This window comes from Watersipora subatra, chromosome 7 (assembly GCF_963576615.1).
Source record: "Watersipora subatra chromosome 7, tzWatSuba1.1, whole genome shotgun sequence".
Classification (NCBI taxonomy): Eukaryota; Metazoa; Bryozoa; class Gymnolaemata; order Cheilostomatida; family Watersiporidae; genus Watersipora; species Watersipora subatra.
In genome coordinates this window covers 6,816,273-6,828,964 of record NC_088714.1, presented here as the reverse complement: position 1 = coordinate 6,828,964, position 12,692 = coordinate 6,816,273, and the positions used below count along the sequence as shown (strand labels likewise).

General features: G+C 35.8%; 1 protein-coding gene across 1 annotated transcript; it reads left to right on the top strand.

Annotated features, from left to right (window-relative positions):
• Positions 1-3,877: 3,877 nt before the first annotated feature.
• LOC137400379 (G-protein coupled receptor 84-like) lies at positions 3,878-11,239 on the top strand. Its single transcript, XM_068086706.1, has 5 exons — positions 3,878-4,208; positions 4,909-5,051; positions 6,206-6,677; positions 7,397-7,504; positions 10,842-11,239. Exons 1-5 carry the CDS (start codon positions 3,878-3,880, stop codon positions 11,237-11,239), a joined length of 1,452 nt encoding a protein of 483 aa, XP_067942807.1.
• Positions 11,240-12,692: the final 1,453 nt, after the last annotated feature.

Below are 12,692 nucleotides of genomic sequence, written 5' to 3'. Positions count from 1 at the left end.
GGGAGAACGCGAGCGATGAAGAGAGAAAGAGATGGATAGACGGAGAAAGCGGAAAGTAGAGAGAGAAGGAGAGAGAAGGAGAGAGAAAGAGAGAGAGAAAGAAAGAAAAAGAAAGGGAGAGAAAGAGGGAGGGAGAGAGTGAAAGAAAGAAAAAGAACGAAAAAGAACAGGAATGTGAAAAAAATAGAGAGACATGGTCAGACAGAGAGGATTTTCTTACTAGTGATAATTTGCATTTTTAATGACAAACTTTGCGTAATTAGTAGAAAGCTAGAATAATTGTAATATTTATTGATGGTTCTGTGCAGAAATCATAAAAACTCCAAGTGTGTATATTAGTATTTACATGTAAAAGTATATAATAAGAATGTCATTACAGTGAATAAGAGCTATACCCCCCCCACCAAAGTAACAACTGTAGTCAACAAAAGTCAGCTAAGGCTAAGGAGATTCATCAAATATTTCTGGCAGTCCGTTTAGTCTTAACCGAATGAGAAAATTATGAGAATTAGATGATGCCTTACGCTAAAAATAACTCTATTGATAACTTCATCTGATCTTCAGTACGACAAACTTAACTAACTAAATACTCATATTTTGACAGCTTACAGATTAGAATGAGCACATCACAGAGTATAACAACAAACCAACATGCATATCTGGCATAGGGTTTGAGCTAAAACATTGGAACATGTTAACACCTACAGAGATAAGCTATTGTTGGCGTCAACATTCCATTGCAGTAAATTAAGCTTGTTTAGTAGAAACACATATATTTCCATTTAGGACAAAATTTTATTAGACATATACAGTAGCATAATACAGCATCTTTTTTGACATGCACAATAATTAAAAAATTTATTTAGTGTTTTTAAAAACTCGAAAAAATAGTTCTGCAAGACAATGGATGCTTGTGGTATGAATCTATCTTCTAGATGTTTTTGTAAATCAGTTTGTGTATTCTATTATCTAAAAAATATCTAAATTTTTCGTTGGCTTTTAGTTAGAGGCATAGATATATTTGCTTATTCGAAACATGCCTACAGGACTATTTCACCTTGTAATTAGCTAAATGTAAGATAAAACGCCCTGATATGCAGTAAACAAAAAGAGATGACTTCAGATACAACTCATGTATCAGACTAGTTATAAGACAATAATTATGTGAGGGGTGTGTTTAGATCTAGCAGTGCATTCCCATAGCCAGACTATGACTAGCAAGTTGCAAGAGTGTTTTGATCTGTGAACAACAAATACATCAATCAAGTCTATTATTAGTAGAATCATGTTTCGTGACAGATGGGAACTACTGAATTGTTAGTCTTTCCTAATAATTGTGTAATACGTTGTACTGATATACCTCATTTTAATAATTTCAAAAATAATCTTTTGTAAATATGCTCTAAGGTACTGTTAGTACTTCTGTTGTTTGGATGAGCTCACTCATGTACTTGACTCCGAAATATGAAAATGAATGGAATGGCTACGACAAATGACGGCTAATAAAGCTGATAGCGGAGCATTTCCTTGTGTACTTCAAACATGGCTTGATACTGCAGCTTTGTGGCTGTTAATATTCTGTTAGTGTACTTTTACTAAGCACATAAAACCTCGATGTTACGTCATTCTATAAAATATATATTATGTACAAATACCATACTCTAACAAATAAGAATTAATTTCAATTGGTATATTTAAAGTTAGTGTTATTAAAATAGATTCTAACATTCCCTTGACCTTGATCACTCTCTGTACCAGTGCTGAGAGTCAGGTCTTTAGTACATAAACAGAAAAGTGTGAGCCAGCTAGGGAGCTGTAGCTTTTTATGTGAGGGTCTTTTATATCTAGTTTTTTAGACAAATAGAAAGACTTGGTAGCACCAAGTCTTTTAGTCATTTGATTTCAGCAAGTAATGACATTTGTGAGAGCTTATTCTCAGTTCAAAGATTTGATAAATTTTATAGAACCGTAAGTTGGCTTGCGTAGCTCTTTGACAAACAAAACAAATTGTACTAATTTAAGTAAACAAGCGTGTAACTTATTATTAAAATAAGTAAGTATTAAATAGGGCAAGTGCAATAAAGTATTGGCGGGAAAAGCAGTAAATTGCACTACTAAACAAGAGAATGCAACAACTTCTAATTATGGATAGCCTAACTACTGTAGGTCATCTGTTATTAAATAGTCAATCAATAGCTAGGATAATGCTTTCTGTCAAATAACTAAATGTAGAACACAATAAGAACTTAATTATGAAAGGCTTAAGAAAAGAAATGAAAAACAAAATGACTTAATCCTTGCTTCCAAACTAGCAGCTATGGTTTCGGGAATGACTCGCGCTGTTGTTTAGCGGTATTAGTCACAACCTGGTGCTTCAGGTTTGGTGTTGCAGCTGTTCTTGAAGATGAGCGGATAGGTGACACAGACAATCAGAAACAAGGAGAATCTTATACAAAAATATTCTATGCTTTCTTAAACATGACTTGGTCTACAATATTTGAAGCCATATGTATTTAGGGTTCATCGTTATCTCATTCGGTAATATTAATTTTTTGACTGCATAACTTTTGTTCATATTGCTTTTTCATCTTTTCTGCAACAGAGGCTATTTCCTATTCAGTTCAAAATAGAATTTATCATCGTCATCGCAGTTAGTTCACTTGCCTGAAATCAGTTTTGTTGGTCATTTGCTTTGGTTATCAGACTGAATGTTGCTCAAAGTCTTACATTTCTGTAAGAAATCACAAAGCCTTAAAAATCTCATCTACTTTCCTAAAGAAACACATTAGTGCCATTTACATAGAACTACAGTATATTCTAGGTTTTAGTTAGGTTAGATATTAGGTTACAGTTCATAGCTGACTAGAGCAATGTACAGGTCAAAGTGGAGCTACACTATTTATTCAGATCTGATCATTGTATACCAAGATGTACAACGAAAATGCACCTTTATATGTATATCAAAAGTGTATCTAGAAAGACGATGCTGAGCTCAGTGATGATAGGCATAGAACCAAACCTGAAATAAGGATATTTCTTTGTGATGTAGTTGATACAGGCCTCATTCTCCTGCTACACTCGTTATTTAGCGAGCAATAGCATCAAATAAGCCCTACCATTTTTAGCAATATACATGTAGTTGGCTGAAAGTTGAAAAGCAAACATGTTAGGTTAACCTAAGAATATAACTCAACTTCAAAACCTTTCTGATCAAATAATCGATTCAACATTATTATATTATTTGGGTTTCTGCCAAAGCAGCTTGTAACCAAAAAAGTACTTGATACTGTTCGTGCAGTGGTCGGATTTAAAAAAAGTCTCTACATAAAAAGCAAACTAATTTTAAAGCGTTATATAGGCTAAGCCCTTTCATTATGGCTTTTTAATTCGCAACTTTTCGATCTTCTGGGACTAGTTTAGGGGTTGCTTAATCTTGTCTAATTCACTTTAGTCTTCAGTGTAAGAAATCGTTGTACACATAATTCATGCTGCGAATATTACACCCACTTTTGCTACGGTCCTGGCCTGATACAGCGTTTTAAGAGATAAAGGACTCTACTTACGGAAATGTCGTGTCAACAGCTTTGAGTTTTATTGGAGGAAGTGTAATTTAGACTGGTTATCTTTGTTTACTTTGCTTAAAGATCAACAAACTCGACTACACCTGCTGTTGTAAATGGTATGACTTGGTCTTATAAGTGTACTAAATGATTCGACGCGTTTTGAAAACTCACGGAGCAGAGGGTGCTTGTAAGGCTAAAAAGAGTTGACACAAAGACTGACATCAAAAGAGATAATCCGTAGTTTATTAAGAATCTTCGGTTCTGACAGACAGCTTATTATATGGAGAAACTTAATTTACTATCAAGAAGCTGAAATGCTTTACGATAACTCGACCCGTCACAACGAATGCACGGCTTTAGGACTTAGCATCGACATTCCAGTGAATCAGTCGGATATCGATGACTTGGACGATGAGCTTGTACGATCGCTTGTTGTATTTCACTCGTTCATCTCTTTATTTGGCATCGGCGGTAATACTTTTTCTCTCATAGTCATAATATTAGAGAAGAAGTTGCAAACGATTCCTAACCTCTATGTCGCTCATCTCGCAGCTGCTGATCTTCTTATCTGTCTTCTTATGCCTGTTTCTGCTGTGCAGCTTATGACCAATGTCCAAATCCCAGAACCCTGGTGCCGAATTGTTGGTAAGGAAATTATTATCTGATACCTGACAGTTTTATCACTAGGTGATTGTTAATAAGCGAACACATTGTCTTGTTAATATTTTTAGTCTGCGATTAGAAATTGTTCTACTTGTAATCGCTGAGTTCCCAATACTGCTGTGAATATGGACATTAGTTTTTACACACAAAGGGGCTGTTAGCCTTCTTAGTAGCTATACTGTCCATTACACTAGATGATCTTACCTATCCGATAAAATGGTGTCGATGATTGGCATCCCTCTAAAGATTAGACCTGTCTCGTCGCAAACATTTTTTCTACATATATAACTATCACTAGCAGATATCAGTCACTGTAGCCAGCATTTTCTGATTAAGTACATTAAGTTTATTGCCATTCATGTAGATGTGTGAAAAGTTAAAATATATAAAAGTACTAAACTACAATTTTGCGCCAGCTATTTCTTGACTTGTATTTGTTGATTTCAGGATCATGCTTAAATGAAATTCTTTAAAAATGTAAATATTGCAGCTGCTAGTAATATGTTATCCAATCAAATGCAAACTATGCTCATGCTTGGTCAAACTACGTTGAATAGAACTGAAGCTGTTTGGTTGAGGGCAACTGTTTCTCCACAAGAGATGCTTCTGACAATAGAAACTACTTTTTTGCTGTACAGCCACCATTATAGTTCTGTTAATGTAAAGGGTTACATGTCTACAGGGTACCTAATCACCATGAGTCTTGGTGCCTCTCTGTTCTCAATGATGTTGATAGCTGTCAACAGGTACATTCTGCTAGTAAAAGGAAGGCCACGATACTTACAGCTCTACACTAAGACTACAGTGGTACTGAGCATTCTTATCGTAAGTCCATAGGAACTGTGATTACTCACTGTATAGAAATAAATCTACTCTGTTTAGAAGTGGCTGAGGGTTGAGTACACTTTGAGCTACCAAACTTTGTCTAGCTAATAATAAAAGCAAGCAACTGTACTGTCAAATATAGACTTAACTCTTAGCTCTCCGTGGTTGAAGGCAGTATTTTATCAAAACCTGGCTGCGGAGTAGCAATAACTAAACAGGTGAGCTGTAATGAGCTGCCACATCATCTTGCATCGTAAGATTGAGAGAGCAGCCATGCTCAAACTAATTGCACTCTCTAAGGTATGAGTAATGTGTACTGAGGCAGTAGTGTGTTAATAACATTATCTGTAGCTATGATAGTACTTTGTCGGAAATACAATGACAGATTTGAAATGCTGTGACTCAGCTTATAGCATCGGTATTGCCATGACGATTTCTTGCCATTGATCTCTGCGATGCTAAGCTGTAGTATTTACAATAATAAGAGCTATACACTGGCTTTAGACATACAGACAGATGTCCATCAGTCTAAAGCCACAATTTGAGGTCAACAAGAAATTGCACGGCACAGGGATCGAACTCAGATATTTAAATTCCCAGCCAAAAGCACCTGCATCTAAATCACTCAACCACTTGACCAGATGTAAAAATGTTGGTGCATTTAGTTATTACATGTGATGTAATAACTATATACCCAATCGATGCTCTCTCACTGCGCGGGTCTGCTGGTATACTAGTCTTTACTATCATAATATGAGCCGTGTCTGTCCTTCTGTGTGTCCGAAGCTACAGTTTGAGGCAAAAATGACTGCACTCTACAGGATTCAAATTGGCAACGATTAGCTGTACTACCAACCCGCTACCGGCGGAACCAATCAACCACCCATCTGTCTTCGAGAATACTAGTACATAGAGGGTACTAGGCTAGGGTACTAGTAGCCATAATAGCCTTGCATCAATGCTGCTTCTAGTTTCTGTCTGCACCTAATTTTATAGTCATTTTTTTATTTTTCAAGTAGTTTAACATGTATGTCAAACCCAACACAAACTCCTCACTCTTTATACCTCAAACGGATATATTTAAGCTGCTACAGATTCACAGACTAAATGCCAACCTGATAAACTCCTTGTAGACTACAAGATTTTTCTTACAGGTCTGGTTGTGGCTGGGAATAATTATTGTCATTATACCAGAGGCTGGATTTGGTCTCTATGGATACAGCTGGAAGTTTCACTCCTGTAGCCTCCGCTCTTATTGCTTTCACAATTATCTCTATGTGTTAACCCTGATGTCTGTCGCTATATACCTTCCTGGAAACATAGCCATCGGTTGGAGCTATGTTCATATTGTATTTAGACTCTACCGTATATGGAAAAAGGTGCAGAAGAGAGCCAGCCGAAGAAGAAAAATTTCTGAAGCTATGTCGGAACGGTCAGAGATGATCAATAATGCTGCAAACACAACTACTACAACGGAACTCGAGCTAAATTCAGCACTAAAGGGGTCCCTCAGTTTCGGCGATGACGATGACGATGGTGATGACGATGATGATGACGATGAGGTTTATGACAGCGAGGAAGACACCGACATACCACACAAAATATCCATTCAAAAGCTTCACTCGGGTAAAACTTCATTTCTGTTTGTTTTTCATGCTTTCTAGCAAGCGAAAGCCATGGCCAGGTTACCAGTTTCTTGCTAGAAAGGTCCATTTTAGGTTCTTTTTCTAATGCCATATTAGAAATCTGACGCAAACCTTTTATCTTGATATCAAAACTAAATGGAGATCTTTCTGTATCAGTCAGACCTCTACATAAAGGTAATATCCAATGTTGGTGACCAAACATCTTTACTCAATTTTGTAGAGTTTATCATCTAAGAGCATATGCTCTAACACTAGAGAAATGGGTTATGCATATATTGTTAAGTAGAAAAAAATGGGAAGTTATACATGAGTAGTTTTTGTAATGTGATAAAGTTTTCTAACGACAAAACTAAATGATCAAGTAGCAACAGGTTGCAGGCGATTCAAATAACGTAATAGTGATTTGCTATTAATCTAAACGACTAGTCCTTTCGATTTTTCATCTTATAAGTTACACAGATTACAAGTAACACCTATTGCAAGAATATTAGAGAATTCAATCTTTTATAGATTCAGCATTCCCTGCATCTTATAACAAGCAACTGTAACTGGAAGTATAGGGGTGCTTTAAAGTGAAATAAATACAAGCTCTATTTGTATTACCAAAATTGCTGTGAACATACCATATTTGATACATAGCTATTAGTTCGAGACACTCAAAAAATGCAATCATAAACTTATGGTATTTCTCCTTTCTAGATTCAATAAACCAAAAGAAAAGCTTGATGGAAAATTTGAAACCAGCTGATGTACCTAGCTCACGCCGCCCCTCGTGTGACTCAAAGACTTCTAAAGGTTCTGGAGCTGGTAAGTATCAGGCATTTTTTTAAAACATTTTAGTAAAAACAGCTTTTAGACTGAAGAAAGAGCTTAAAGCTGAAATTGCACAAATTTTCTCTGCATAAAATCACAAAAATATATAAGAATATTTGGTATATTCTGATGGATGTCTTGCAAACCTTGTAAACCAGTTAGATTTTTATTGTATCATGAAAGGTTTTGTTGCAGAATGAAGATTGCATTTCCTTATAATCGATTTTGATCAATCTTAGCCAGCTAAAACACATTTTTAAAGTGTGATAGAACACTAATTTTATTTACAAACTATATAGTATTATACTCATAGTATTATATTTTTATTGATCAAACTCGTGATTTACTTTTACAAAAAGTGGCCTATTAGTTTTTACAAACATATTTCACTAGCCAGCATTGCTTAGGATTCTTATCATTCCTAATCATATTGCCTGTAACATGTGCGTAGATAGCCTGTAGATAGCCTTTTTCAATGCAAATCACTACGCTTGTTTCATGACAACAATCCCTAAATGCATTTATTCGAGGGCAATCCTCCTTGACACGTGCAAGCCACATTCTTGAGTGTCAAATCAGCTAGGGTTTACGAGGCTGGTTTGTAGGCACCAGACGGATTTTGAAACTGAATACTTCAGCGATCTGACAGTAGGCATGGAGCATATGAGTGTGAAGTTGGAAATTGACCAAAAGATTTGGTGACAATGACAATGTGAGATTTATTAATATACATGTAGATGATGAGAAAGAAACTAGCAAAGAGACAGACTCTCACTTCAGAGCTCTTATTCTCATGCATTTGACGTGAGCGATAGATGTTCGCTTCTAAACTTTTTTGGTGGAATATATATCCTTAAAGTACTTGTTACTGTACCAAATAAATGCATCACCTGCTGTTACATGTCTACTATCAGACGTATGAAGTCCTTAACAGAGAACAAGACCAAATATTTTTATCGAATTTGAAACTATAGAGTAAACGGTCTCAAGTGCTGGTAGTGTGAGTTATCTCAAGGTTATCACTGATAAGATGTAACTGTACAGACCTGACCATGGTATGAAGGAGTTACTCACCCTCTGTTGTGTATATATTGTAGTCTATATACATGTACTTTAAGGAACTATCCCTAAATTGATAATCACAAAAGTCCAAATTGTTGTTTGCTTTGTGTCACAAGGTTTTACATTTTGTACGTTGAAATTGTATCAGAAGCTGCTTACAATAAACAGAATTTTAAAAATTTGATAGAAATGAAGCACGTTTTATAGCAATCTAACACAAACTTTGTAACAAAAAACACCTCAAAAACTGTCTAAACTTAATGAAAATTCTCTGCAAATAACAACTTGGTAGACAACAGGAAAAGAAAAAGCAAATGTAATGCAAATAATCAAATGGCAAGGGAGGATAACTTTAAAGAATAATTTGTAAAACATTTTAAATTATTGAGTGCCTTCATTGTATTCCTTCAATATTTGTTACTATTTTGCGTAATATTTGTGCTGTTCCTTTGTTTATAATCCACCTGCAATAAGTGAATTAGATCTATTACTAGTATTATTAAAATTAACACATAAAACATAGCAAATGTCTTTTAAGTTACTTTGACAGTTGAGCAACAATATGTGAAGCATCGGTGAACAGCCGTCATGCAACATATTGTAAAGGTCATTGCTAAAGGACACTCACAAATCTGACCTAACATTTTCTTAAAGAATCCGTGTCCCTCTCTATTTCTCTTTCTTTCTGCCTTTGTTCTCTCGAGGCTGGCAACCACCTTTCTTTATGCCTTTTGAGCCTAGTTTACTAGCTAGTGTTCTCAGTATTGTAGTTCAAACAATTCTGCTCCAGCAATAGGGTGTCAGTGTGGCCTAGCGGTAGTGTATTTGACTGTCCCCCATAGGGTTGGTGGTTCAAGCCTTGCTTAATGGTGATCTGACAAAAAGCTCTCAGCAAGCGCTCAAGCCTGAGTTTATGATTACTGTATAAGAGTTTAGACAATGACGTCATAGCTGGTTAGCCGTGGTGGTGGAAATGCCAGGCATCCAATTGATAACATATTACTGAGACACTAATTTTCACCTTCCAAAAACGCACTTCAAAAAGTAGCTAGGTTTACTTAACCACAACAATTCTACTTCTCCATTCTTTACCTTGTTGGTGATTCCCATATCCGTTTTATTGAATAATAGATAATTTTTTATTATTATTAGAATTTAAACTTCTTTATTAATTTAGACTAATATAAAAGTCCTCCAGTCAATATTTATTTTTTAGCACTGATTCTAAGCTTCAAAAGGTGTTAGAAATATAGCTCAGTGCATGTGTATGCAAATTTCCTGAACTTATGCCGCCACCAGAAGTGAGGCTTTGTATAAAACGATGTTTACATGATTATTTATATTCTTCTATGTTCTACTCAGGCTCAAACGTCGCTGGGTTTTTTGGATCTAGACCATAACTGTACCACACTGAAAACGTGGGCATGTTATGTATCCACCTCTATCCTTTAAACATTAAGCAAGTGAAATGGCTACCTGACTCTGTCAGACCGGACGTGTTGCAAAATGCATCCCTTCGGTTTAATCTGACAGTTCCAGAAGCCCTTGATAAGTGTTAGGACCACCCAAAGATTGTTTATGAAAAGCTAGTCCTAGCGGTGTGTTTCTCTACTAGAGATGATGAGAACACTACCAAGCATTGTCACTACATGACAAAAGCATGCCATCACCTTTTTTTTAGTTCAAACAACTAATCTTTGAAACATTTGTAACACCAAAAGAACCAACAATAGCGCAATCAAGTCAGTTGCATCGTATTTACTATGGCACATTGCGTTGGTATTTTTTGTGTGTCGCGGTATGTGTCTTGGACTATATACATATCGAAAGCTGCTAAAATCGTGCTCGCTAATAATTTTTTTATTTATTTTATTTAAGCCAATTAAAAGCGTTTCATCGACAATTCAGTGTTCATGCACAACTCAGACAATTCTGTGAATTTCGGCCGAATAATTTTGTGTTTTTCATTCATTTCGTGATTTTGGTCAGAATGAAAAAAAAGTTCGTTACGTGTGGCCGTATCTTAATACAATAGCAATGTAAGCAGGAGAAGTCGACTCTAAATAAAAATTTTGCTATTATACTAAAACGTCATGGAGGCATATTCGACAAATAGAACAGTTTATATATTTGCTCTGGTATAGGAACTAAGCAACAACATCTGATGTTGCCCTTTTCCTATATTCTGCTAATCTAAACAAATGAAATCACCTGCTTATTAACTTTTCAAGTCGCAGCTAAAAATGTTTTTTGCACACTCTATTTGTAGATGGAGACAGCTTTCATAAGGAGGGAAGACGAACTTCATGCATACCAATTCCAGAGTTTAAATTTAAAATTGAAAAGCCGCAATGGAGGAAGCGTTGTCTCGCCATCACTAACATGATTACAATATACTTGATTCTTAGTCTATGTTGGACTCCGCTCATCCTTGAATACATAATGGACAGGAACGGTCTCAAGCCAGCCTATATTTATCACATTGAGATAACCTTTGTCTATCTTAGCTGCGCTTGTAATGTTCTTTTGTACTCTCTAATGAACAACTCATTGAGAAATGCCCACCAGAGGCTGCTCGGCAAATGTTTTAGAGGTGGAAAAATGGGTAAAACCAACATAAAGCGAGCTGACTCTACGGTTGAGCAGATGACTCCCATTTCAAACTAGATTAGATGATCTACCCACTGGTTTTTACCCAAAGAATTTGCATTTTTATTAATAATATCTACCAAATAAAGCTTCACATAATTAATTAAAAAGCGTACCGTAGATACAGAATGTTTCCACTAAAGTTGCTGCATGATATACCAATCAAAGAAAAAATATTACTGTAAAAAAAACTAACGCTATGCTAGAAAAAAAATTGTATTTGGATTAGAAATAGGGTAGAATACGCTTGCATGCCAAACAAATCTTTCAACGAATGTCAAAAAATTGGGTCCAATCATTAACGAACCTTTTGTACCCATAATGCATTGTTCAAAAACGGCAAATACATTTATTAAGAGAATTTAAAAATATTTTGTGTTCAGTAGATACCAGAGCTCAACCACGAAATATAAAATCTAGCTAAAAAGGAGAAACAAACCTCAACAACCAATAAGTACATTAACAAAAAGAAACTTACCTATGACCTTGCAGCGCTGTGACTGAATTGCTCTATTATTATTATCGATTACAATCTGGATGGTAGAGACAGGAATAGTAAGACATAGTATCAGATCGACGGCGCTTTGTATGGTATACTAGTTTATAACATACGCAATGCTTTGTAGCGTATGTTACAAAATAGTGTGCAAACATCTAAAAGTAACTAAGGTACAGAAAATGATAACACAGTACAACAATGGTTTATAGTTCTGACATGGTACAGATGGGTGGGTTTTCTCTTAGCTACTTTGAATTGGCAGCATGAGCAGTGCCATCTTAAAAGTCAGCAGGGTGAGATTTCACTCTAGCAGAAGCTGGTTGTCTTGGCCTAGATGCTGAGCTTTTTCTACAGCATCATGTTGGCACCATGTCAACATGATGATCGCGTGTCCTCAGCTATAGTGAGATTAATAATGCATTATAAAGTTATAAAACAGTAGAGACTAGACAAGGGTAGGTCTATTAAACTAGTGAAGAGTGGTGGTCATCTTGGATTAGTGATTCCCAAGTTCGCTTAAAGTGCAGTTAGCCAACTTGCAGGTTGTGGGTGACTAAATTTTAATTTTAAATTAGAAAGATTGTTTAGTTCACTCTGAGTTATAAGCTATGACAGTTTTTCACTTTATCAACACCATCATCTGGGGTCAAATGCTTTCCACAACCTTTTATTGTGAGGGTAATGCTGGCTGCAAGCCATTTCTCTTAGTTTTATGATTGGTACAAATGATTTATCTAAGTAGAATATAGAAGCGCGTGCCATGTTGGCTTTAGCTGTTTAACATCATACATCAATCATGCTTTACATGATAAAAATAGCCTGCGCTGTTCTCCTGATAAGAATAGATATGTGAGGTGTCAGTACATCGAATAGCTTGTTACTATCTCACCGCAGATGTGGAGACACAAGGTAGCACTCGGCAAACACTTGTTGCTATCTCGGTATATGGTAATTGAGTTGTCAAGAGCTGAA

Excerpts from the sequence above, each read along its gene's own strand:
- LOC137400379 (XM_068086706.1), top strand. The coding sequence starts at position 3,878 with ATGCTTTACGATAACTCGACCCGTCACAACGAATGCACGGCTTTAGGA. Across the intron at positions 6,678-7,396 it reads CATTCAAAAGCTTCACTCGG|ATTCAATAAACCAAAAGAAA; the intron begins GTAAAACTTCAT and ends TCTCCTTTCTAG. Across the intron at positions 7,505-10,841 it reads TTCTAAAGGTTCTGGAGCTG|ATGGAGACAGCTTTCATAAG; the intron begins GTAAGTATCAGG and ends CTCTATTTGTAG.